Source organism: Macrosteles quadrilineatus, unplaced genomic scaffold (assembly GCF_028750875.1).
Source record: "Macrosteles quadrilineatus isolate MER2022 unplaced genomic scaffold, UCM_ALF_1.0 Scaffold_2__2_contigs__length_208266976, whole genome shotgun sequence".
NCBI classification, from domain to species: Eukaryota; Metazoa; Arthropoda; class Insecta; order Hemiptera; family Cicadellidae; genus Macrosteles; species Macrosteles quadrilineatus.
This window is the reverse complement of record NW_026542595.1, coordinates 60,524,246-60,551,845: the sequence shown is the minus strand read 5'-3', so window position 1 is coordinate 60,551,845 and position 27,600 is coordinate 60,524,246. Positions and strand designations below refer to the sequence as shown.

Here is a 27,600-nt window from a genome sequence, read left to right as displayed (position 1 = left end):
TTTTTATTTTGGAATTTTATTGAATTTAAGACTTATTCAAAATGAGGTTCTCAACTTTTGTGAAGCAATCTGAGCTTGTGCTAGCCAGGCTTAAGTCAATTGAAGCAAAAGTGCTTGCTATCGAAAAGGAACCTATCACTCCTCAACTTATAACAAAGCTCACTCTTTTGGATTCCACCGCTACAGCCAAAAATAATGATTTTGACAAATTAGTGAATAAGTTGTTCGGCACTGTGCCTTTACCTGAGGAATTAGATGAAAGTGAAAATATCACTACAATTTCAACATTACAAGATGAAATAAGTGATCTCTATGTGTCTATTCACTCTTTGTGTGTGAACTTGATACCTTCCCCAAGCTCTAACCAGTCGAGCCAGCCAAACCTGGATGATTCCAATGCAGCTATCAGCCAAGTAGCTACAACTAAGGTTAGTGTACAGCTTCCTAAACTTCAACTTGGTACCTTCTCAGGTCAACATGAAAAGTGGATGGCGTTCAAAAATTTGTTTGAAAATACTATTCATAAAAATGATAGTATTTCTGGTGTTGAAAAAATGAGTTATTTGTTAAGCTGTCTTGAGGGAGAGGCACTTTCAGTTGTTAAAAACATCCCTATGACTAATGCTAATTATTTTATTGCATGGGAATCTCTACTTAAAAGGTATCAGAATACAAGATTACTAATCTCTCTTCATGTCAACAATGTGTTAGACTTACCAGTTCTTCACAATCCCTCAGTGAAGCAACTTAGAAGGTTTTTGTCTGTTTTAAATGAAAACATTGAAGCACTTAAAGCTCTAGATGAAGAAATTTCTCAGGAAAATTTAATTTTGACCTCTCACTTGTTAAGAAAATTTGATTCTGATTTTCGCCATCATTTTGAACAGAGTCGAAGTGATAACTCTGTAACTCCTAAGTTAGATGAGTTAACCAAGTACATTGAGTCTCACTGTGTAAATCTTGAAGCAGCTAATCTTACTAATGTGGGATCATCTCTTAAGGGTACCTTAGGCCACCACACTCAAGTAAAACCCCCTCAGCGCTCAAATAAATCGGCGCTTATTGCAACTCCTCGCACTGTTTGTACATTTTGCGCAGGTGCAGATCACAAAATCTATCAATGCAAAGGTTTTCTTAAATTGACTTCACAAGAAATGTATAATTTTGTTAAAGGCAAAAATTTGTGCACCAACTGTCTTGGCGATAAGCATAAGGTAAAGGAATGCAATTCATGGCGTACATGTTCTACGTGTAAAAGAAAACATCACTCTCTTTTGCATTTTATGGATTCTGAAAATAATCCCTCTCCTAATGTGTCTAAAGGTAACACAGACAAACGAGCTCCAAGTTCTGACTCAAATAAAAATGAATCTGGTTTTGTTGGTTTGACAAATACAGAGAACACAGTTCTTCTTGCCACTGCTTTAATTGTGGTAAAATCAAGCGAAGGTAAGACCCTAGTTTGTAGGGGAGTTTTAGATTCTGCTGCTCAGTCTACCTTCATTACTCAAAGATGTGCTCAGTCTTTAGGGATTAAGCGCTCTCATGCTAATAAAACGCTTATTAATGGCATCTCGTCTGCTCAGGTGAAAACAAAAGGGTTAACTCATGTCACTCTCCAGTCCCTTAGTGGATATGTATTGGCAAGCTCTCACCCTGTCTTCATTTTGGATAATATCACTCCAGATTTACCTCGAGCTAAGATCACTCCTGAAGTTCGCTCACAGATGCAACATTTAATGTTAGCCGATCCTACTTTTGATAAACCCGCTCCTATTGATGTTCTAATTGGAGCTGACCTTTTTGCCTCCTCTGTGAAAGGCCAGTTTTTGTCACTTGGTGAGAATATGCCTGTAGCAATTGACACCATTTTTGGATATGCGCTCTTAGGATCGACCCCTGTCGCCTCAACTTGCAAAAATTCATTTCATGGATTAGTCACACTCTTAACCACCAATAGTTTGGATCTTCACACCTCTATCCAACAGTTTTGGGCTGTAGAGGAACCCCCTCTTACAAGCAAGCAATCCTTAGCCGAAGAAAAATGTGAAAAACATTTTGTATCTACCTACTCTCGCACTCCTGAAGGAAGATATATTGTCTCTTTGCCTTTCTCAGACGATCCGTCAACATTAGGCAACTCGAGCAAAATGGCAAAATCCCTATTCTGGTCTCTGGAGAATAAATTTCGTTCTAATCCTGATTTCAAGGAAACTTATGTTGATTTTATGAGAGATTACTTGTCTTCGGGACATATGACACTCTGTCAGTCACCACGTCTTAAAAATAATCCTCATTACTACCTTCCACATCATGGAATTTTTAAAGATGGAAAATTAAGGGTAGTATTCAACGCATCAGCACCTACATCAACATCTCTGTCTCTCAACAGTATTCTTCATCAAGGACCAAAACTCCACAACAACATATGTGACATCATTCTCAACTTTCGCCGACATGCGGTTGTTTTTTCATGCGACATCAAGCAGATGTTTCGACAAGTCCTTGTAAAGGAATCTGATCAGATATTTCAACTTATTTTCTGGAGAGAGAATGATAAAATGCCTCTTCAAATCTATCAGCTAGCGACTGTCACTTATGGGCTCACATCATCGCCCTACTTGGCAAATCGTGTCATTCAACAACTCATTATTGATGAAGGAAAAAATCATCCTCTAGCCGCAACTGCTCTAAAGGATCAGATTTATGTCGATGACGCCCTATTGGGTAGTAATTGCGTAGAAAACGCTCTTTTGTTGAAAAATGATGTGGTTCAGTTACTCAAAAAAGGAGGTTTCGAGTTAAGAAAATGGTCTTCGAATAATCCATTACTCTTACAGTCGATCCCTGAAGATCAAAAAGAAAAACCTATTGGTTTTCGAGCTCCCGAACAACCAGTTCATAGTGTTTTAGGACTTAAATGGATTCCTAATGAAGATGTTTTTTCTTATTCTGTAGGAACTCAAAATATTAAGGAAACTCCTACAAAAAGAATTGTTTTAAGTGTGATATCACAGATCTATGACCCGTCAGGATGGTTAACTCCTGTAACCTTCTGGTCCAAATCCTTCATGCAATACTTATGGACACTTGGTCTCGATTGGGATGAACCCCTAGACGACAGCGTTATATCAGTTTGGAACAAGTTCGCCAATGAACTTCCATATATTGAAATGCTCAAGATACCTCGCTACGTGGGACTTTCTTCTGCTAAAGATATTCAGCTACATGCTTTTTCTGATGCAAGTGAAGCAGGATATTGTAGTTGTGTTTACCTGAGAGTTGTAAATTCACAAGGAATTATATCGACTTATCTTCTGATAGCGAAGTCAAGAGTCGCACCTCTGAAGCGTATTTCCATACCTCGCTTGGAGCTCTGCGGAGCACACCTGATGTCTAAGCTCCTAAATTACTGTATACAACTTCTCTCACCTCACTGCAAGATTAGTTCATACACAGCTTGGTGCGATTCCACAATCGTGCTTTCATGGATTGGCATGCCCTCTTATCGACTCAAGGTTTATGTGTCAAATCGAGTTGCAGAAATACAGGAAAATATCCCACCTTCATTTTGGCAACATATTTCATCACTAGAAAATCCAGCGGATGTTGGGTCAAGGGGTACCGCCCCACAAGATTTGATTAACCACACACTTTGGTGGAATGGACCTGTCTGGTTGTGTAACTCTGAAGAAAATTGGCCAAAGTCTGTCTGTAAATCTTTACCTGAAGAGTCTATCCCTGAAACTAAGATTCTCACAGTTAACACTGTCTCTGCTGTTCCGGATGAACCATTTTCTCTCCTCACTCGCTTCTCATCTTGGACAACACTACTTCATGTTTCCGCATACCTGCTGCGCTTCATTCATAACACCAGAAATAAAGTTAAACAAATTGGGAATTTAACTTCTCAGGAGATAAAAGAGGCTCATAACCTGATTTGTAAATTGGTTCAACGAGAATATTTTTCTGAAGAAATCTCATGTTTGAAATCCAATAAACCTTGCTCTGTACGCATTAGACGCCTAGCTCCTTATCTGGATAAAGATGGCCTCATTCGAGTAGGGGGAAGAATAAACAAGGCTGATATCTCTGAAGATCACAAACACCCCGTCTTGCTACCTAAAGGTCATAGGTTAGTTGATATTTTGATTGACCACCATCATGTCTTATATTTGCACTCTGGTCCAACTCTAACTCAGGCTATGCTGGCAAACAAGTACTGGATTCTCAGTGCTAGAAGCTTAATAAGATCTAGGATCTTTAAATGCATAAAATGTTTCAGATGTAAACCTCCTCATTCTTCTCCACTCATGGGGGAATTACCTATGAATCGAGTTACACCTTCAAGGCCATTTTCCATATCTGGTGTAGATTATGCAGGACACTTCTTTGTGAAGCAACATCTACTAAGACGAGTTCAACCTATCAAGGTTTATATTTGTATATTTATTTGCTTCTCTACTAAGGCGGTACACATAGAAGTAGTAACCGACCTAACAGCGGATGCCTATTTAGCCGCTCTTACCAGATTTGTCTCCAGACGAGGAATCGTTTCAGATATTCACTGTGACAATGCTACAAATTTCACAGGTGCATCCGAAAAACTCAGACGCAACTTTGAAAATTTAATCAAGGATTCCACAGTACAATGCTACGCTGAGAATTTCAATATTAAATTTCACTTCTTACCTCCACATGCACCTCATCAGGGAGGCCTTTGGGAGAGGGCCGTCAAAAGTGTGAAATTTCACCTAATAAGAGTCATTGGACAACAGACCCTGTCACTGGAAGAGTTTTCGACTTTAATCACCCGTATTGAAGGAATGATGAACTCTAGGCCTATAACTCCTCTTTCTTCTGATCCCTCGGACCTAGAAGCTTTGACGCCAGGTCATTTTTTAGTAGGTGGTCCTCTTATGACACCTCTTGAACCTGACTTGCGTAGCATTCCTATCAACCGATTAAAACGCTGGCAGTTAGTCCAACAGTTCAGTCAACATATCTGGGCTCGCTGGCAGAAAGAGTATCTGTACACTCTTCAAGAGAGAAATAAATGGGTCAACCCCAAGAAGAATATTGAAGTCAATGACTTGGTTGTCATTCATGAAGACAACTTGCCTCCACTCTCCTGGAAGCTTGGACGAGTTCTCTCCGTTTCACCTGGTACTGATGGAATAGTACGGGTCGTGCACCTGAAGACCGCAAGTGGACACCTCTCTCGTCCTGTGACAAAGGTGTCTGTCCTTCCTATGGAATAGTGAAGAGGAGTTACCACCCCCCTTTTTTATTGATTTTCTCATTTTTTGTGTTGTTTTCAGAACCCAGGGGTTCAGGGGGGGCCGGTATGTTAAATATTTAGTAATTCAACTAAGGACATTTAATAAAATATTTATTTAATAACATATGAACTATATACAGTCAAATATAAACAATTAATCAAGTAGTATTAACATTCAAGTCAAGTTTTTAGTTCAGTTATTGAAAGGATACAACAGCTGATATGATGACATCACTGTCCAAAGTTCACTACAGCACTTCGTACTAGTCAGTTCAGTTTAGACTCACCTCTCTCACAGTACACAGTGCTTACCTTTTGGTTTAGTTCATATTAAATATTTTAATCTCTCTTTCTCTCTTACCGCTCCAAGTGCATTATTTCATCATTTCTCATTTAAATATGGATTCCAAATTTATAGTACCAAGTGTCAAGCTAGGATCCAAGAAGATATTTTTATTTAAAGTAGATGTGTTGTAAATTTTCGTGTACAGTCCAGAATATTCATGAGTAGTGAATTGCTTTCTTTTTATTAATGAAGAAGAGTTTTAATTTAAATCAGTGAAGAATTACATACTACACAACAATAGTCATTTCTCAACATCATCTTTCATCTGTGGTCCTTCGATTCTCGTCACTCTGGCCAGAGCCATCGCTTCTCTGCTCATCTTGTTCCTGTTCTACCAAAACCCTAATGGATCTTCAGTTTTAGGATCTAAAGGTATTTCTCACAATTTTACCTCTTAATACCATATTTAACACCAGGTAAGGCTGCATGCCCTAGTATGTGACGCACCATCAAAGGCATTTTTTTTGTATGTAAAATATCATATAGGGTACAGTAGTTGTTCGAAATGCACTGTTCATGGGGAGTCTATAAACAACAGAGTTTGTTTTGTAGACTGTAGTGCAGCAATGCCAAGAACACATGAGACCTTTGTAAATAAAACCGATGAAGATTATCATAATGGACCAAGTATTTTGTATAATGTGCCACATTTTGATCCAGTGCTTGATGTACCAAGTGACTATATGCATTTGATATGTCTTGGAGTGGTAACAAAAATCACATTACTTATTAAAGGACCTCTTTCAGTCAGGGTTTCTGGAGCACAGATTTCAAGGATCACTGAAATGATAGAAAAACAAAGAATAGCTATACCAAATGAATTTGTAAGGAAACCGAGGGCCTTACTTACTTGGAAGCAATGGAAAGCGACAGAGTTTAGACAGTTTTTGTTGTATCTAGGACCTCTAGTTTAAAAAAATGTTCTAAGGGAAGACATTTATTTGAATTTCTTGACCCTACACCTGGCAATCACTATCCTGGCAGGTCCTATACACGTATCAGTCGATGATAATCTGGAATATGCCCACAACTTGTTAATTCATTTTGTCGAATCATTTGGGATTATTTATGGAGAGGAATTTATTTCACACAATGTACATGTCCTGTTACACTTAGTGGATGATGTCAGAAAGTATGGGTGTCTTGATACCTTTAGTGCCTTCAGGTTTGAAAACAATATGCAGGATATCAAGAAAAAACTAAGGAAGAATGATAAACCTCTTCAACAGCTAGCCAAAAGAATAGAGGAAAAATATGTTCTTAAGATACAAAAATCATCCAAAAAGAAGGAATCATCAAAGATGTTAACACAGAGTCATGCAAATGGGCAACTGCCAACAGAAGCACTTCTTATTCAAGCACAGTACAAGTGCTTTAAAGCAGAAAACTTTATTTTAACCACAGAACAAAAAAACAACTGTTGTCTGTTAAAAGATGGAACTGTTGTGTTAATAATGAATATTGTTGAAATCAACAACGACAGTTTCATTGTTGGCAAACGCCACTCAAGCATAGAAGATTTTTATTCTTCCCCCTGCAATTCAAGTTTATTTCATATCTACAAAGTAGAATTTGAAAGAACTCTCAAATTATGGCCAACGAAAGATATTAGAGCTAAGATGTGGAAAATGTCACATGCCAGTAAACAGTAATTTATTGTATTCCCAGTCCTTCATACAAAAAAGAAAGTTTGTAACCTAAACCATTTACTTACCGGTAACCAATCAAGCCTTAAGTTAGGATACCAAATTGTATATGAAATCTTTACCTTGAATAACAAGCGCTTAAAGGAGTTCTTGATGCTTTTGAAAACAATTTTCTTAACATTTTTTACCTTAATAAAAAGAATTAACATCGCTTAAGAAAATACCACATTATTGTAACTTGATTTGAACTATTACTCACAGTATTCTGGAAGGTAAATTTGTTGTAAAATCGGCATTTGGGTCAGAGTAATCAGTAAAATAACCTGTTTTGTAGGAGGGCCTAATTCTTATCTCGTATTTTACACATTGTTTTTGTTTTAGCTAGCGATGCCATTCCAAATATGGCAATTTGTTTGTGGCGTCCAAGGGGTGCCTCTAAATTGGATTGAGGGTGATGTGTGCAAATACCCCCCTTATATTAACCAAATCAAAATAAATAAAGCTATAGCAACCATGGAATCACCAAAAGAAAATTGGGTTAAACACAAAATTATAAGAAAGTTTGGACAACCCATAGGTAAGATTTTAATTTGGAATAGTTTACAACTTTACTAATGCCACTAGGTATGTTTTTACGATGATATTATTTAATATAATAACAATGAAGTTAATATTTCAATACGCCTAGATGAAGTAAAAACCTTAATCTATCCATTATAAACCGTTATCAAGCCACTGAATTGGATAGTTTTCCGCATCAAAATTAAACCTGTTCATCTTAGAGACAGCATACTAAGAAGCAAGAAGACAAAGTATATATTAGGGTATTACTTTTAAAATAATTGTAATTGGTCAGATACGAAAATTGGGAACCTAGCATCCACTGTACACCTCACCCTGCCTGGTTGCAACAAGAGTTTATTTATCTACAACCTCCTCTACATCCGTTTTAACAATTTATGTTAATCTCTGGTTTATAATAGGCATAAAACTATGTGTTGTCGTGTTCCAGAAAAATATACTGATACCGTAGAAAAAACTAAATTGCCAGAAAGGTTTTCTGACATTGAAACCGGGGATGAGAAAATCCCAAAAAAAATCAGGAGGAAAGATAGGGCAGTCAAATGCCTATCATCTAAAGAAAAAGAATGGGTGACAAAGAATACTTAGTCCAAACAAAAAATGGGTGACTTTACAAAAACTCTACCGAGACTTCCGGTGCCTCCAGGGACAATCGTCAGGTCACTCTGGGGATCGCCAAGGAAGTCGGAGGTTACTGCAACACCAGTTGCCAAGTCACGCCAGTCAACGTGCCGACTCCAAAGACTAATAAACCAGTTGTTGATCAAGCATCAACATAAAAAAAATCTGAGAAAGGTAGGCCTACAATAAAGACTATTATGTTTATTGTATTTGATTGAAGTAGGTAGAGTTGCCTGATTTTTTTCCTATGAATACAAGTACACACTGCTTAAGCACAACAGTGTGATTCGCATGCCATGTCCCGTGTCTGGTGCGAGTGTTGTGTCAGAGCTGCAGTGAATGGCGGTTCCTACTTGAGAGTGATGATTGCACTGTGCTGAAATGCAGTCTGTTGCCCGTGACCCAGTCACCTGCATTCGCATACTGCGTAACCTTATTTAACAGTGGTTTGAAGGTCCATGCAGCTTATATCATTGACCAGCAAGTGTCATGGTTATTGTGCCGAGCAAATGTAATGTACTTTGAGCTTACTTATATAGCTGGATATGTAATCGTGTTGTTATTAATATGCTAAACAGTTGTAGAACAACTGTTTTCTGGCGAACATAGTACTGTAATGTAGTAAAACCAATGACTAAAAACTAAACACAAGACCAGTAATACCACTAATATACTTTATGATTATTTCAATAATCATACTTTATTGTATAACAACTTCAGTCCTTCCATAATTTAACATTTGGCGACCACCCGTTTATCCCCCAAATACCGAATCCTATAGCCCTCGCTGCCGATCTCCCTTAGCTCTTCGAGAGTCAGAGCCTCCGCAAACCTTTTCGGCAGAAACGTGCTGAACTGGCCTCCTCGTTCTGGGATGTCCACATCAAGCACAATTGCCTGTACGAACCTGTTGGCCACTAGCCTACCAGCAACCACCAGGTACCCCGCTTCGTCAGTTAGGGAGGATACCTCCGCTCGAGGTAGATACGCCCCCTTCTCAAGAGTGTTCAATTTTGTGCTTAGAGACATGATGGTTACTGAAAAAAAAAAATAGACTAGTGGCAAACTAAAATATGTATGAATATTTATAATGTAGGGTGATCACTTGTGTAGTTAAAATACAGGGAATATGACATTCCATGTACAAATACCGTGAAGTTATTGTTCACAAACATAAACGGCGGTAATGCCTAAGAATACAATTCTAAGAAATAGCTCCAATCTAACAACAACTGTGAAAGAACAAATAGAAAGGATGAGTAAGAGACCACATCTACTTAAGAGCTTATATTAACAGGTAAAAAAAAAACGCCAAATACTAAGAAATGAACAAAAGCGATGCGACGTAACAGAAAACACAACATGCAATGTGACGAATAGATGTTGCGATTTGCATTATATCCAACATAAGTACCAATGTGTCATAACAGAAAAAAGAAATATGCAACACGACGACTAGATGCTGATTTGCATTATAGCTAAAAAAAAAGCATTGATGGTAGTATAATAATACAAATGCAGTAAATTAAATACAAACTATAGCATGAATACCCATCACTTAAGAGTATCCAGCAATACGAGTATAAGTGCCAATGCGACGTAACAGAAAAAAGAAATATGCAATATGACGAATTTTCATTAGAACAAACAAAGCTACAACACGTTGCTATTAGGCTTATACTTGTTTGGAACACATTGAATTACTTTTACGACGAAAGTGAACGTTAATTCATACTTGTAATTATTTATTAAATTTTATTTTATTTTTTACTATTGGTCAGTATTCGACATGTCCAGTCACCTGTTTCCAGACATGCACTTTGTCGAGCAGTTTTGTGATAACTCGGCCTCACGTGATTGGTCAGATTTTCAAATATTGAAGAGTGGGAGAGACGCTATGATATTTGTAACGACAAAATCCAGTTCCGCTTATGTCTTCACCGTGGTAACTCCCGTGTACTCGCGGTTAATATTGTATTACGCATTTCTTGCACGTGGTCTTTTTACCAGTGTTTTATAACTTATCCTCGTTCTCGCTTTATGCAGCGTCCGTCTGACAAAGTGTTATTTCTTCCAGTTCACCGCATAATTCTCAATTTAAATACATCAAGACGCCAGTTTTTATAAGCTATTTCTCACTTTTCATGTTAAATTTCATGTTATTTCAAGAAACATCAAGCTCCAGTTTAAAGTCTTAAATAATTTTTACTTTGCATTTCAATTTGCTAATTTTAAGATTTATTATTTTGTGCAAGGCATAAAGAAGAGTGCCAAGTGTAAATATTTTTATTTTTAACTCAAATATCACATGAATAAAGTGATAAAACCTCAAGAGGAAGTGATTTTTATTTTAATTTTAAATGCTAGAGAATAGCTTTTTTACTCTCTAATGCTTAACACAATTATCTACATTAACTCTGCACATCATCATCTCTACATACGACCAACATCCTCTCATCGTCCCCTACAGAAGGCGCCTTCTTCCCCCGGCAGTGAGGCCCTAACTCCCCTATGCTGCCATCTCTCTCATCTACAGGATCTTCACACCTCTACGGCTGCACTTCTTCAGCTTCAATAACACCTACACTCAGTAAACTTGGAATTCAGGTACTCTCAGCGTTTCATTTTAATATATTTATTCATGTCACAAGAGTGCTTAAAATGTTTGTTTTCTTTACAGGACTTTCAGCTTTTAATATCTTTGAAAAATCCTAATTCCAGCATTTATGCTGTAGTAGTCAAGCGCTGTACAGTTAACATAGCCCGCACCTTGCGTCACTATTCAAAATTTAAGATGGTCTCTGCTCTTATAAATTGGAAGTACGCAAAGTACCGTTCAACTATTATAGTATAACTAGTAAACCTGTAGCTTTATTCGTAATTAGCTAACATTAGCAGTGGGGAATATCCTTAAACCCAGTAGTTCAGGCTAACAAATAGTTTTTTAATGTTTATTTGGACTACATTTTCAAAGTAGGAATCAATTCGATAACCTCCACTCTTGTGATTCTATTTTTTTAATCATGTTTATTATCTATGTAACCATTGTGTATACTACCATATAAAAACACTGTCTCTAACAGTATGTCTATTTTGTATGTATGATGTATCCTTTATGTTTATATACCTACTTGTTATCATAGTTAGTGCTTAATTAGTTCGTAGTACGTAATTAACACTATAAATAATTCAACTAATGAAACACTATTAAACAGCTATATTAACAATGTTTGGTACATTCTTTGTGTAAAAGTGTTGGAGTATATTTTTATATCCCTTTTGTTCTGGTTGGTAAGCAATTAACAATATAAACAGTGGATCAAAGGTTGTTGTGTTGGTTAGTGAACAATTAACAATATAAACTGTGGATCAAATGTTGTTGTGTTGGTTAGTGAACAATTAACAATATAAACTGTGGATTAAAGGTTGTTGTGTTGGTTAGTGAACAATTAACAATATAAACAGTGGATTAAAGGTTGATGTGTTGGTTAGTGAAAAATTAACAATATAAACAGTGGATTAAAGGTTGATGTGTTGGCTAGTGAACAATTAACAATATAAACAGTGGATTAAAGGTTGATGTGTTGGCTAGTGAACAATTAACAATATAAACAGTGGATCAAATGTTGTTGTGTTGGTTAGTGAACAATTAACAATATAAACTGTGGATTAAAGGTTGTTGTGTTGGTTAGTGAACAATTAACAATATAAACAGTGGATTAAAGGTTGATGTGTTGGTTAGTGAAAAATTAACAATATAAACAGTGGATTTAAGGTTGATGTGTTGGTTAGTGAGCAATTAACAATATAAACAGTGGATTAAAGGTTGATGTGTTGGCTAGTGAACAATTAACAATATAAACAGTGGATCAAAGGTTGTTGTGTTGGTTAGTGAACAATTAACAATATAAACAGTGGATTAAAGGTTGATGTGTTGGTTAGTGAACAATTAACAATATAAACAGTGGATTAAAGGTTGATGTGTTGGTTAGTGAACAATTAACAATATAAACAGTGGATTAAATGTTGATGTGTTGGTTAGTGAACAATTAACAATATAAACAGCGGATTAAAGGTTGATGTGTTGGTTAGTGAACAATTAACAATATAAACAGCGGATTAAAGGTTGTTGTGCTGGTTAGTGAACAATTAACAATATAAACAATGAATTAAAGAAGGCAACATTAGAAGATAAAGGTTGTTTTAAGTGTGTTCGATGTATGCATTGTTATTTAGACTGTTATTGTAATGTTATGTAGAGTCGGCACTCTTTATTTCGTGATAAGGTGTATTAAATAAACCACTTTTCTAACCGTCTATTTGTATATTACCGCATAATTATTGCACATAAATTTATAATCCGACTTGGGATTTACTATCGAGCACAAGTTAATAATATTAAAATAGATATGTTTTGCATGGTTGTGTTAAGTTATTTGCATTATTTTTAAGTAGTGATTGTGTTCCTAGTGGTGAAAGTTATGAAGTTACTAGGTAATTAAGTTCTACAGTTACACGTTAATACAGTGACATCAACCCTTTGACAGATTCGTTTCGTAAGTACAAGTGACATAAGTTGTTTTTTTCCGAAGCGTGTAAAACATCTTATAAAATTATATCGTTTTGCAAAGTACAATGAGAAAAGTTTAAAAGTTAGGTTTAACTGGCAATAAGACAGAAAAGAAACTTACAATTCAAGATGCATTCGAGTCACCAAGTAAGCTCGTAGTGTAGCTGTGATGTCTTGCTGCTGGAGCTCGAATGTGCCTTTGCAGTTTCAGAGGGCCGCTTTTAACGGTTGAGCCATGGTCGGAAGTGGCAAGTTGACCTTTCAGTTGCTTTATAAGCCCCTCAATAGTCAGTGTCAGTACAGTTCTGTCTGCGCAACTAAACAGGTGAGTACCTGGGCCTTGCTCACACTTTGCTACTCTTGGTATTTGCCATAGCTGTACTAGTTTAGCAGATAACACTTTAAAATACAGTTAGTAATTCGCTGTTGCATTTTAGGCAGATGGTACTGTTACATGAATTGTTTTTACATTATTAATTGCATTTTGCTGAATAGACTTGAGTGTTGTATATTCATGCTATGGTGTGTATTTACTGCATTTGTATTGTTATATGTACTTACTACCATCAATGCTATGATGCAAATAAGCACCTATTCGTCATATTGCATATTTCTTTTTTCTGTTACGTCGCATTGGCACTTATACTCGTATTGCTGGATACTCTTAAGTGATGGGTATTCATGCTATAGTTTGTATTTGATTTACTGCATTTGTATTATTATATCATGATTGATTTGTAGCAAACGGATTGATGTTTTAATTAATAATTGTAACTTACGTCAATCAATCCAGTTGTGTATTGGAGGGACGTACGTTTCGACCTTTAGGCCATCTTCTGGCGGTTGCTACACCAACAATGCAACTAAGGATGGAACTTAGTGTAACAGCGGGGCTGAAAATAGCCTAAAGGTCGAAACGTACGTCCCTCCAATACACAACTGGATTGATTGACGTAAGTTACAATTATGTATTATTATACTACCATCAATCCTTTTTTTAGCTATAATGCAAATCAGCATCTATTCGTCACATTGCATGTTGTGTTTTCTGTTACGTCGCATCGCTTTTGTTCATTTCTTAGTTTTTGAAGTTGTTGTTTTTTTTTTTTTTTTTTTTTTTTTTTACCTGTTAATATAAGCTCTTAAGTAGATGTGGTCTCTTACTCGTCCTTTCTATTTGTTCTTTCACAGTTGTTGTTAGCTTGGAGCTATTTGTTAGAATTGTATTCTTAGGCATTACTGCTGTTTATGTTTGTGAACAATAACTTCACGGTATTTGTACATGGAATGTCATATTCCCTGTATTTTAACTACACAAGTGATCACCCTACATTATAACTATTCATACATATTTTAGTTTTCCACTAGTCTACTACCTTTTTTTGTTTTTTTTTTCAGTAACCATCATGTCTCTAAGCACAAAATTGAACACTCTTGAGAAGTGGGCGTATCTACCTCGAGTGGAGGTATCCTCCCTAACTGACGAAGCGGGGTACCTGGTGGTTGCTGGTAGGCTAGTGGCCACCAGGTTCGGACAGGCAATTGTGCTTGATGTGGACATCCCAGAACGAGGAGGCCATTTCAGCACGTTCCTGCCAAAAAGGTTTGCGGAGGCTGTGACTCCCGAAGAGCTAAGGGAGATCGCCAGCGAGGGCTATAGGATTTGGTATTTGGGGACAAATGACATACCTCCCGGCATGCGGGAGGTCGCCAAATGTTAAATTATGGAAGGACTGAAGTTTTTATACAATAAAGTATGATTATTGAGGATATTTTGTTGTTTCTAACCGAGTTTATTGTTTACATATAGCAGCACATACTAGCATTTCAGCAATCTTAGTTTATGATTGCACACTGTTGATATTTTATATTTGTACACTTATAAATGCAGGACTATACAACTATAGGGTTTATTTAGTGGTATTACAGGTTTTGTGGTTAGTTTTTAGTCATTGGTTTTACTACATTACAGTACTATGTTCGCCAGAATACAGTTGCTCTACAACTGTTTAGCATATTAGTAACAACACGATTACATATCCAGCTATATTAGTAAGCTCAAAGTACATTACATTTGTTTGGTACAATAACCATGACACTTGCTGGTCAATGATATAAGCTGCATGGACCTTCAAACCACTGTTAAATAAGGTTACGCAGTCTGCGAATGCAGGTGACTGGGTCACGGGCAACAGACTGCATTTCAACACAGTGCAATCATCACTCTCTCTCTCAAGTAGGAACCGCCATTCACTTTCTCGCTGCAGCTCTTGACACAACACTCGCACCAGACACGGGACATGGTATGCGAATCACACTGATGTGCTCAAGCAGTGTATACTTGTATTTATAGGAAAAAAAATCAGGCAACTCTACCTTCTGGTTTATATGTTCATTTCTTTACGATGTTTAAAATAAATACCCTTCATTACAACAGATCATTTACAGTAAACTGTATGATTCTTTAAGTAAAATGTAATCAAACATTTGTGCAGCCAATTGAAACTTTCCGTTCAAATCAATTGCCGATGTGAATGATTTTGAGAGGATGTCTGTCTGGAGAGGACCACTAATACATCGACAAATGTGCAAGTACATCTTGGGTCTTTGTGTTTCACAATTTCCAGAATAAAATCCACAAATACAGGAAAATATTTCTATAAATTATTTTTTTACATTTATTACTACTGGGTTGATAAAAAATTGTAGCGTAGCTGCTGCACAGAAAATCTAACAATACTTGGCAGTGAAATCAAAGACAGCTGTTGTTAAAGACAGAACGTCTAAACAGCACGGCTGCAAAAATCCGTCAAAACGTCGCAATTTGTTGTTGCAGACAAGTCGTATGTTTCATCGTACAGTAACAGTAGCCTTTTGTGTAATGTTTCAGAAGTAATGTATCTGATACCTATCAGAGAGGTATTTGTGCTATGTGGGTAAGCTGACATGAACAAGCTAATTAGGACATGGGGATCACTAATTAGGAATAGAAGGAATTAAAGGAATAGAGGAAAGTTTGGTATTTTTTAAATATAAGTTCTAAACGCCAAATAATAGTTATTCAAGTCTTAAAATTTTAATAATAATTTTGATGATAGTAATTCACTCAAAAACTACTTTTATAAATCATGCTGCAAGCCTATGGTCACACTAGCCTCCAAGGCTTTGTTCCTATGAACTAACCACAAGCATTCTAAGTTTTTAAAGATCTCTTAATACTTCTAGAATTATTAAGGTTGTAAAAATAATTAAAAAAGGTAATGTTCAGTTTTTCTTAGCAATTGATTAAAAAACTGGTTTCCCCTACAATCATGCTACAAGGCTCTCGTCAATACCGCCTCTAGAGCTTTTTTGTTCTTGGCTATTGGAAACTATTCAAGGGTAAGTAGTTCTGTATAATTGATATTTAGTACCCCAACATCCTATCGTTAGTAAGTGCAATTTATGTTCGCAACTCATTTAAAAAATAAAAATCGTCTTGCATTTAAAAAAACCCTAATTTTGAAAACTAAAGTAAAGTGAAGATTGGATATTTTCATTAAGTATGGATATACTTATTTCTTCAATATTTATAATATTTGAAACTTGGTTAAAAGTAAATATACCGATGATACATATTAAATTTTACTAACAGAAATATCTACATTTAATTACTTAACATTCAATTAGTAAGTCTTGTACTATTGTAAATCACCTCATAATGTTCACACACGAAAACGTTAACAATCATCGTTGAATCGTGTGTTTAACGACGTTTATCTACGAGAGCAATTTTTCTACTTCGATACACAGTGAGCAACTGATGATTAATATTAATTGATGACGACGAGCTGGAGCTGTGCATGAATGACCACCGTAAAAACGCCGACGCACTCGACGCTGGGGTTGTTTGTTTTGACTCTTGTTTCTGTCCCAAAATATCCCAAAGTTTGTATATTCACTGACTAAGTTCACATTCAAGCTTTGTTTTTATTATAACATAAACTGGTACCTGTTCAATATCCTTCCTTTTAATGATTCTTCCAGATTGAATATGGGAAAACTGATCTTCAGCATGAAGCTGAATATAATTATGAAGAGATTAACGACATCCCAAACGAAATGGACAAACCCATTGACCCGGAGCAGATGGGAGATTTTACAAACGAACCTGAGGCAGCCACCGTAAAGCCCTCACATGCAATGGATAATAAATCGCCTTATACGGCAGTGAAACATAAAATGACCGCAATTCAAAGGCGGAATCTAGAATAAAAGTGGCTTAACATAGGCGTTTGATATATTAACATAGTCCACAAGCTCTAAACCAAAATACGACCCAGCAAACATTTTTGGGAAGCTTGTGGCGTAAAAAGTTAAAAAAAATAACAACTACTTGAGGTATTGCGTGGAAAGTAAAATATTACAGGTATTTCTTAAGACCGAAAGAGGGAATATTATTACTGGTTATGTGAATAAACGTGGAATTTATCCACCAACATTCGAATCAAACTATCATCAAAAATAAATTTCCTCCACACTGCAATAATAGAGGACCTGCTACAACCTGAATAATAGAGAAAACAGTCTACTAGAAAACGATTAAGAAAAAGTAAAGCTTCACCAACTAAATAACCCTTTGCCTATGTCAAAGGACCAAACTATTGGGAGGTGGCAAATCTGCTATGGAGTGGCCATCACCGTAGGCTGCGATGGTTGGGGCAGCCTACCCCAGAGGGTATGACTCTTGGTGAAGCTCTGGGTTAACAAAAAGAACGCGCTGAGACCCTGCGGCCTATATTATCAGCTTACCGTAGTGTGGAAATAGGGTCACTTACCTAAACTCCAAAGAACAGGTAGAATCTCTCCACAAACAAAACATTTGAGTTTGTCAAAGTCCAAATCATATAACTTTGTAACAAACCAGCCACAATCTTCATCAGCACCATCAATCAAAAATGAATTACACACTCTACAGCAAATAAATCTATTGCATATCGAATGGTACCAGAATTTCACTAAACACTGTCCGTACTCTATAGCTCACACGGTGAAAGTACCTGAGTGGGGCTCTCCCTCCTGTGGTTTTAAATTTAGAATAAGGGTGCCTATTTAAGCACGAAACACGTGCGAGCTACTCAAAGCCATGGTTTGCGTCAACATATGTGTTTTCCTACTTATGCTAGTATCCCTTCTGACGCTACTCCAGAAAAACGTCCAAGAGTAAGTACAAGTAACATAAAGTATTAAACAAAACACATCCCGAACTATCAACGTCCACAGGAAGAACTAGGGCAAGGTGATCGAGATTGGGGGAAATACATTGAGGTATACATTTAGGCATACAATAAACACTCACCTATGTTTCCAGATGCGACAGTCTGCTGCTCAGTGTGCATCATGCCACGATGAAGCCAACCGCCAATATATTCGAACCTGTAGTTATTGGACATTATTGTAATAAAGAGTTAATTGAAGTGTAAAATTACCGGGTTGGGACGCAATGGAGAGACTTTAACGATGTTCCATACTTTTTTAACGGACTGCGCGCATTGGATCGGTTTGTAGAGCCGTGGGAAGCAGAGGGCGCTAGTGCCAGCCTTTTTTTAGCTGTGGGGTCAAAACGGTTAGGTAAGGCCGAGTGCCACTTGACTCCCCAGAGCGTAAGAGGGAATCAGGGGAGGGGTATTAGTGGAAGGGTGTTTAGTTGGCCGGATGTAATGGATACCGAGTACAGTTTCTTAACTGCGTTAGGCCTACCCTAATATCGATTGAAAATATTGATTTTTTAGAAAGTTTGCATTCCGCCCTGTACTTTACAGCGGTGTAGGACGTTCGTCACGTTTCTAGTTAGGATGCACGTACACTGGAGCAGTTGGTACGAAACGGACAGACGATAGATACTTCCACAAAGCATTTATGCTAAAAACTACGTTATTAAATGGCAAAAAAGTACCGCACATGGGCATGTTCTAGACACTTTCCCCAAACTTTCTTTCGGACCGTGACGGCCTATAGTGCACGCACACATAATAAACAAATCATTTCTATACATTTTTTTAATTTCCTGTCCTAGTGCACGCTTAGCTTTATGGTTAGTTATAATAATAATCAACAAAATGATAAATATCAGGTTGTTGAACTGAAGGCTGACATTTCTGTTTTCATTGCTAAGACAGTGATTACACCAATGGGGATGGGCGGAAAGACCCCCTGTGGAATCGTTAGAAGCCTTATGCCTGCAGTATTTACGCTACAGTCACTGCAAGCATGTTCTCTGACAGGGAAAGCGTCAAACGGGGTTAAGAGCAACCCTGAAATTACCAGGTGATTACTCAACATTAGTGGCTTAACAGCAATATTGGGTAAGTTGTGACCCATATTATGTCTCAAAATACCCACACTCTGTAAAATGCAAAGTGAATATAATATAAAATAATAAAAAAGTGAAATATAAAAAGTCTCTGTAAAAATCTCCCACTTGGCTGGCCATCTTTTAACAAAGATGGAGCGGTAGTCATCCGGAAGGTTACGATCTAGTTGATATCTTGATAGTAGCACAGACTGCCAGAGCGGAGTTGCAGGACACACTATGGCTAACTAACCACTTTATGGGGGATACAAATGTCCCAGAAATAAACCTTACAGTACCTGCAATTCGGAAAGACAATCCGAGGCTCGTTGGAAGCAATACTAGTATCCACTGGGGAGCGAATAACAGAACCAGAGATATCGATAGCGATACCAATTCTAATGAAGAATTGCCCTCTGCAGGAACAATCAGTTGTCGTATTTGTTTTGAACATCTATTGTTTTGAACATCTATTGTTTTGAACATCTACCGAGTATAGTATTAATGACTTGCTGGCATACTTTTTTTAAGAATAAGAATATCTTTATTGTCATTAAATACAAACAAAAGTACAATAGACAACGTCAAAATAAATACAAACTTTCTATGGATTAGATCAATTGTGTTGAAAGAAAATAAGTTACAGGAATTGAAAAGGGGAAAAAACAATGAACTATATATTAGGTATTTGGTATTCTAAAAATTCTTTTACTAAAAAAAAACTTCTGTCAAGAAGCCAAACAGCCAATTTATTTTTAAATTTATTAAAGCTAAGCTCTTGAAACGATACAGGTGTCTTATTAAAGAGCTGTATTTGGAGGAATTTGTGGCTATTATTTGGTTTTTGATAATCTTACTATCGGAATATCTAGATGGTTACTTGTTCTAGTATTATAACTGTGAAATTCATTACGTTTTGGGAATGATGAAAGATTTTCTTTAACTCATAGCAAATTTTGAAAAATGAATATACACGGTAGAGTCATTATTCTGTGTTTGCGAAAAAGAGGTTTGCTGGTCATTCTGCGTGGTATTTCAAAAATTATTCTCATTGTCATTAAATACAAACAAAAGTACAATAGACAACGTCAAAATAAATACAAACTTTCTATGGATTAGATCAATTGTGTTGAAAGATAATAAGTTACAGGAATTGAAAAGGGGGCAAAAACAATGAACTATATATTAGGTATCTGGTATTCTAAAAATTCTTTTACTGAAAAAAAAACTTCTGTCAAGAAGCCAAACAGCCAATTCATTTTTAAATTTATTAAAGCTAAGCTCTTGAAACGATACAGGTAGCTTATTAAAGAGCTGTATTTGGAGGAATTTGTGGCTATTATTTGATTTTGATAATCTTACTATCGGAATATCTAGGTGGTTACTTGTTCTGTTATTATAACTGTGAAATTCAGTACGTTTTGGGAATGATGAAAGATTTTCTTTTACAAATAGCAAATTTTGAAAAATGAATATACACGGTAGAGTCATTATTCTGTGTTTGCTAAAAAGAGGTTTGCTGGTCGTTCTGCGTGGTATTTCAAAAATTATTCTCAGTGCTCAAACCAGCCACATTCTTCATCAGCACCATCAATCAAAAATGAATTACACACTCTACAGCAAATAAATCTATTGAATATCGGATGGTACCAGAATTTCACTAAACACTGTCCGTACTCTATAGCTCACACGGTGAAAGTACCTGAGTGGGGCTCTCTCTCCTGTGGTTTTAAATTTAGAATAAGGGTGCCTATTTAAGCACGAAACACGTGCGAGCTACTCAAAGCCATGGCTCGCGTCAACATATGTGTTTTCCTACTTATGCTAGTATCCCTTCTGACGCTACTCCAGAAAAACGTCCAAGAGTAAGTACAAGTAACATAAAGTATTAAACAAAACACATCCCAAACTATCAACGTCCACAGGAAGAACTAGGCCAAGGTGATCGAGATTGGGGGAAATACATTGAGGTATACATTTATGCATACAATAAACACTCACCTATGTTTCCAGATGCGACAGTCTGCTGCTCAGTGTGCATCATGCCATGATGAAGCCAACCGCCAATATATTCGAACCTGTAGTTATTGGACATTATTGTAATAAAGAGTTAATTGAAGTGTAAAATTACCGGGTTGGGACGCCATGGACAGACGTTAACGATGTTCCACAACAACGGAAGCAGGTGGCTGAAATGGTGGCACTGCCTCCTGAGGAAATCGAAGATATGTTCTCTCAAGTGGCAAAGTTGAAGCCAAAGAAAGTTTGGGAGCTGGCATTGCCTCCCGACAATGATTTCATAGAGAGGTAATAGAGAACTCGAGTAGGCTATGACATTTTTGTTAATAGTTAATTAAGTAAGACAAATTTTGCCAGGACCAAGAAGACCAGAACTATTATTCTGTCATAGAACTAGCACTGTGTTTTTTTTTATTTTCAAACCAAGCCAAGCCTAGTCTATAACCTGGAGTTGTTGAGCACCATGCATGAAATCAGGCTGATCTGAGCTTTTAACTGTGAAATTCATTACGTTTTGGGAATGATGAAAGATTTTCTTTAACAAATAGCAAATTTTGAAAAGTGAATATACACGGTAGAGTCATTATTCTGTGTTTGCTAAAAAGAGGTTTGCTGGTCGTTCTGCGTGGTATTTCAAAAATTATTCTCAGTGCTTTTTTCTGCCATGAGAAAACCTTTCTGGCTCCAGCGCTATTACCCCACAGAATGTTTCCATACAGAAGATGAGAGTGGAAGAAACTATAATAAGCAGTAATGAGCATACTATCCGAGACGCAACTCTTAAGTCTTCTCAACAAAAAGCAGACTCGGGAGATCTTAGACACAACATGCGTAGTGTGGCGTTGCCAGGCAAGCTTTGCATCCAAATGTATGCCTAAAAGTTTCACTGTTGACGGGATATTTGAACCTTCTAAGTGTTTTAGCGAAAAGAAAATCCGCTCAGTTTTATCATGATTTAAGGTAAGAGATTTAATTCACAATAACCTAGATATATTACACTTTTGCAATAAAGGACGCCATATGGACACAATAGAAGAATACGAAATATATAAGGCATCAAAAGAACAACCACATCATATTTTGAACGAAAAACAGTCCTTCGAGTCTAATATAATTTACAACATAGCCATTCTGATATCTGATTACCAAACCAAGGAAAGAAAAGATAAGGATAGAACAGGGGTAGGGGTCAACGCTGCCGACACGTGACAGTCGCGACTTATCCATCACCGGCGCCGCATCACGTTTCGCAGTCGTTCTTTAATTAATGTTTAAATGTTTCGTGCGTGTTTTCGTGTGTGTAAGTGTCTCCATGTTTTTTGTGTAACCATGACGAACTCAACACCGAGGGATGTTTTATAAAGAAGCTGGCGTTCAACAAACCTGAAGATGTGCCAGTAATAGGCATGAAACAGCTGTAGTTTCATAAAACTACCGAGGATCGATGACAGAAGCCAGGTAATTTAAACCTTATTAGTGCTAATTTTAACGATCCAGAGGCCAACCATCATCAAATAGATAAGTATTGAAGAAATTTAGCTAATTTTTTTGGACTCCATAGAATGTTAATTTATGCAAAATAATTCATTAATAATCTTTGTAAACATTGTGCAAATCGAAAGGTTAGGTGTCCATTCTATGGAAAGGCCGTCCTCGGCAGGAATGAATTATTTTTCTAAGCCCCGCCCTAGCAACACTACCCCTGCTCACCGCCATGAAACCAGAGGCATCTGACGAGGGGTAAACACTCTCCACATCCCCTACAACAAGGTAAATATCGCTGCTGTAGTTTACTAACGTAGCCTGTAGTATAAAAATAACAGCATGAGTCCTCTACTGTTAGTTATCCTATACGTAGTTCCCATAGTTTTTAAGGATCGACTGGGGATCAAACCAGCATCCTCCAGATTTGAAGGCAAACACTGCCCAGACAATATTATTAGGACAATATTATGTGGTTTTAGATGGACCTTCCTGCAAAGCTGTCGTCTTGCGAGGTGCTCTCTTCCCCTTTGAAGGTCGCAGTCAAAGATCTGACGGAGCCGGCGAAGATTCAGTCTGCTATAAGAATCAACACCCGTTCGGCACAATGGTGATCGTCCTACACATCACTACATCTGCCGGGGAGGATAGGGTAACCTTTTAACCCTCAAGGTTCACCATCCTCACAGACGAAGATCTAGAATTTTTCACGAGCACAAAACTGTATAGTAAAAAGTGTACAGGGATGGTGGGGAATCCCCAAAACGTTCTTATTTATTAGCGTTAGTTTTTAGCATGTAGTTCAGAAGTTCTCAGTAGTTTTAACACCTGCAAGATTCACTCTGATAATTCTTTATAAATTAGAAATGTGTTTGTGTCTTGCTTGTAGATTAAATATTTGTAACATAATAACTGTGTTTTCAATTCCAAGTGAACCCTCAAAATAAGGGAAGGGGGTATTATATAGTATAATACTCAACCAGTTTCTCTGGATATAAGTTCAATACTATATAATGCCTGAGCCTAGGGGTGTCCTTCAGACACTCGGGCAGTCCCAAACCCTGTCATAAAGGGTGCACAACTAGTTTTTTTTTTTACATTTAACAAACTAAACATATTTTTTGGGGAAGGTGAGGTTATGTTGTTTGGCGCGAAAATAAAAGTAAGGTTATGTCACTTAGCGGGAAAGTGAGGTTTTTCGTTTGGCGAGATTTGATGGGAATGTGAGGTTTTTTCGTTTGGCGCGAAAATAAAAGTAAGGTTATGTCACTTGGTGAGAAGGTGAGGTTTTTTTCGTTTGGCGGGAATTGGCGGAAAGGTGAGGTTATGTTATTTGGCACGAAAATAAAAGTAAGGTTAGACCACGTGGGTAAAAGTGGGGTTAGACTACATGGGTATCAGGGGGCGTGGTTTAAGGGAGGAGTAGGGATGAAGTGCTGCCCTCTGATTGACGGGCCCAAGTATAGCGTATCCTACTCTGATGACTTCTCCGAAAACTACCAATGTAAGTACAACCGAGAAGTCCAAAGTGCACCCTTTGGTGCTTTAAAACCACAGATAACTAACTCTTCATACTAGTGTTTTGTACTACAAACAGGAAAACATTAACAAAAGCCAACTTGGATGATAAAAGGCCAGATGCCTGTTCCATATGGGTTCATCTAAAGCCTATTTTAAAGTTTTTAAAAGAAAACTGCCCAAGTGTGAAGACGATCCACTTGATGGGCCAACGAAGCAATACAAAAACAAATTAACTTTCATCTGATGACAAAATACTTAAAAGATGCTGGCTACGAACACGGAACCTGGATCTTTAGTGAGCCAGGTCACGGAAAAGGGGCAGCCGACGGTGTTGGTGGGCAGTTGAAAAGGTTTGCGGAATAAGAGGGTTCTGCAAGGCAATGACACAATGAATGCAAACAACATGCACAATATCATCGCAAGCTCCAACATCAATATTTTAATATTTGAAATCACTGGAATGGATATTAAAATAGTAAATACACATTGCCAGGAGACATTGCACCTGTACCACAAACAATGCAAATTAGACAAGTATCGTGGTACAAAGAATGGCCTGATGATATTAGGTTAAGAAGTCTTTCCTGCTTTAAATGCATAACTAACACTTGCCAGCACTTTGGGATGAATCTTCTTTCCGAGTCATATTGCACAACATGGAACATCATTTAAAAAATCCAACGTATCCTTTATTGCATAATTTATAAACTAACCATATTGTTTATAGCCTACAGCAGATGTTTAAAAAACCATTTAAGTATAATATCACTAATTAAAAGTTCTTTTTAAAGCTTTGTATTCTAATAAGATCGAATGTTCAGAAATGTTCATTTTTATGACAAATTATAACACTAGACAACAGAAAAGCGTATGCAAATTGATAATGGTAATATTTTTCACTTTATAAGCTTAGGCTACTAATAACATATTTTTTACATAAAATATTAAAAATTTGCTATCAAGAACTATTATTTTTTACTGGATCTTCCTTAACAAATATAACAGCTAAACAAGTCCACACAACAAATCCAGAGTTCAAGAAGCCAATTCAAAACAAGGAGCAGAGAAAAAAATCTGGAAGAGGCCATCATCAACCAGCCAATAGAGATCCAGAAGGGCTTCTGGATACCTGCTGTGTATGAGATCAGTGGCATCCAGGTAAAATAAAAATAAACATGCGCTTTCAAAATATTTTAATTCGATTTGTTTTTATTGTAACCATTCTAATTTTGTTACCTAACCAGGTAGCATAATAATAAATTGAAACAAATGATGAATGATTTTACATGTCAATGACAATAAGAAAAAGAATGCAATGTTTAGGCTTAATCACATGGACAACATAACAAATACATCATATTTCTTTTGTTTATAGTTTTGTCGATTTCATTTTTTGAGAATTTCTTGTTAAACTAAATTATGCTTTGATTTTCATTTTCAGGGCTGGTAGAACAATCAATTGAGAACACCCTTTCAGTAAGCTTCATAGGGAGAGCTGGGAAGGACAGGTAATACTGGCCAGACACTCCGGACAAGCAGGAGTTATCCGGGGAAGGGATCCTTACAGTAATCGGTGCGCCCTTTTCTTTTCATCGAGATATTTAACCCTCAATGAAAATTATTTAGAATCTATTTATACCAAGTCTATTTATACCAAGTTATGTTTTTGTAAAATAAACTTTTCAACGGATAAGTCACTTATCAATAGATTGGGTTTTTGATTTCATTACCGTCCCCTTTATCTTCCTTACTGTCCTTTGATGAGTCTTACCGTCCCCTGTTGTTCACAACCGTCCCTGTCTGCTTTTACCAATTCAACTATTCATACCAATCACGTGATATAATATCTAAATGCATATTTTTTCTACTTTATATTGCTACAGACATGTAAAAAAACATAATTAACCATTACTTAAATCAAGTATTCAACTTAAATGCTAAAAATAAATGCTTATTTACAGTATTTTTTTGGAATTTGGCTTAAACACTCATAATTTGTCATAAAGAACTGACAACTTCATTAGTTTTAGGTTATAAACCTATGGTACTGAGTGTAGCTCAGGATCTTAACACTTTTTAATAACTAAAACTGTAATTGTAATCTCTATAGAACCAGTAACAAACAGGGGATGGTAAGGAATCAAATTGTGTGACCGTTGCATTAGAATATCCATAGCTACTATAAACAAGGGTTAAGTGCACTGCTAACTATATTTTCTTGTTTAGGGAGGTTAAATGAATAAAAATTTATTAAAATCATGTTAATTTGAAGAAGTTTGTATAATTATATTCTATGCTGCTAAGATGTTAAATTTTAGGAGATTTGCACTTAGTTTTAAATATTAAATCGTGGTACTAGTGGTGGTGCTGACGACGCATGGTTCCTGTAAGAATATAGGAGTCAAATTGTCCAGAGCTAAATCTAGGCCAGCCTCCCCCTGCTGTGTAGCGTAACGTACCATTTTATGTTATTATGGGTACTAATAACTGTTGTTTTAGTATACTTGTAAAGGGTTATTTGCTAAAAAAGTATTAAATTACTGAACTATCATTTTCTGAGTGCTTATTATTAGAGCTCCCCTCGTCCACGGGTCAACTTGGCAATCCTCTTGGATTTGATCCTCAAATTAAAGGAAGTGGGTCAAAATTCACTTCCAATTCGATTGGCAACCCTGGAATAGTAGGCTGAATACGTTTTGAAATATTCCTCGGTTAATGGTTTTTAGTACGTACTGTGTAGTAGACTGCCAATTATCTAACCAATTATCTGTCTGTTAGTGACAATAGCTTGAGTTGCTTCAGTTCACCACAATTATTTTTACGGTGAGGGTGGTTTTGCAATTTACTATTATGGAAGACGTTATGAAACGTGGGGCAACAAGTCACAGTGAGGAGAGGAACTTAATTCGTAGAGAGGTTGAAGTTTGTGATAAAGAATGCAGCGACAGAACTTAATCAGTTTCAATCGAAAAAGCGACAGAACGTGCAGAAAATTATTGCTAAGTGTCGAAAAAACTATTGTACATGTTTGGAAAGCAGAAAAATTTACTCCCGATGAGAAACTAAACACGCCAGGGAAAAACGCAAAAGAGCAGACCACCACAACCCAGTCAGCATTAAAATTGTTGAAAAGTCAAAAAAATCGTTGTACAACAATTTTAAAAGAGTTTGCAACAATTTCAAAATAAGTTTGGTTATAAA

At 36.7% G+C, this 27,600-nt stretch overlaps 1 protein-coding gene across 1 annotated transcript; it reads left to right on the top strand.

The window, feature by feature from the left end:
* Positions 1-41: 41 nt before the first annotated feature.
* LOC128984278 (uncharacterized) lies at positions 42-5,261 on the top strand. Its single transcript, XM_054403581.1, has 4 exons — positions 42-428; positions 888-1,002; positions 1,324-4,135; positions 4,286-5,261. The coding sequence occupies exons 1-4, from the start codon at positions 42-44 to the stop codon at positions 5,259-5,261; spliced, it is 4,290 nt and encodes a 1,429-aa protein (XP_054259556.1).
* The last annotated feature ends 22,339 nt before the right edge of the window (positions 5,262-27,600 follow it).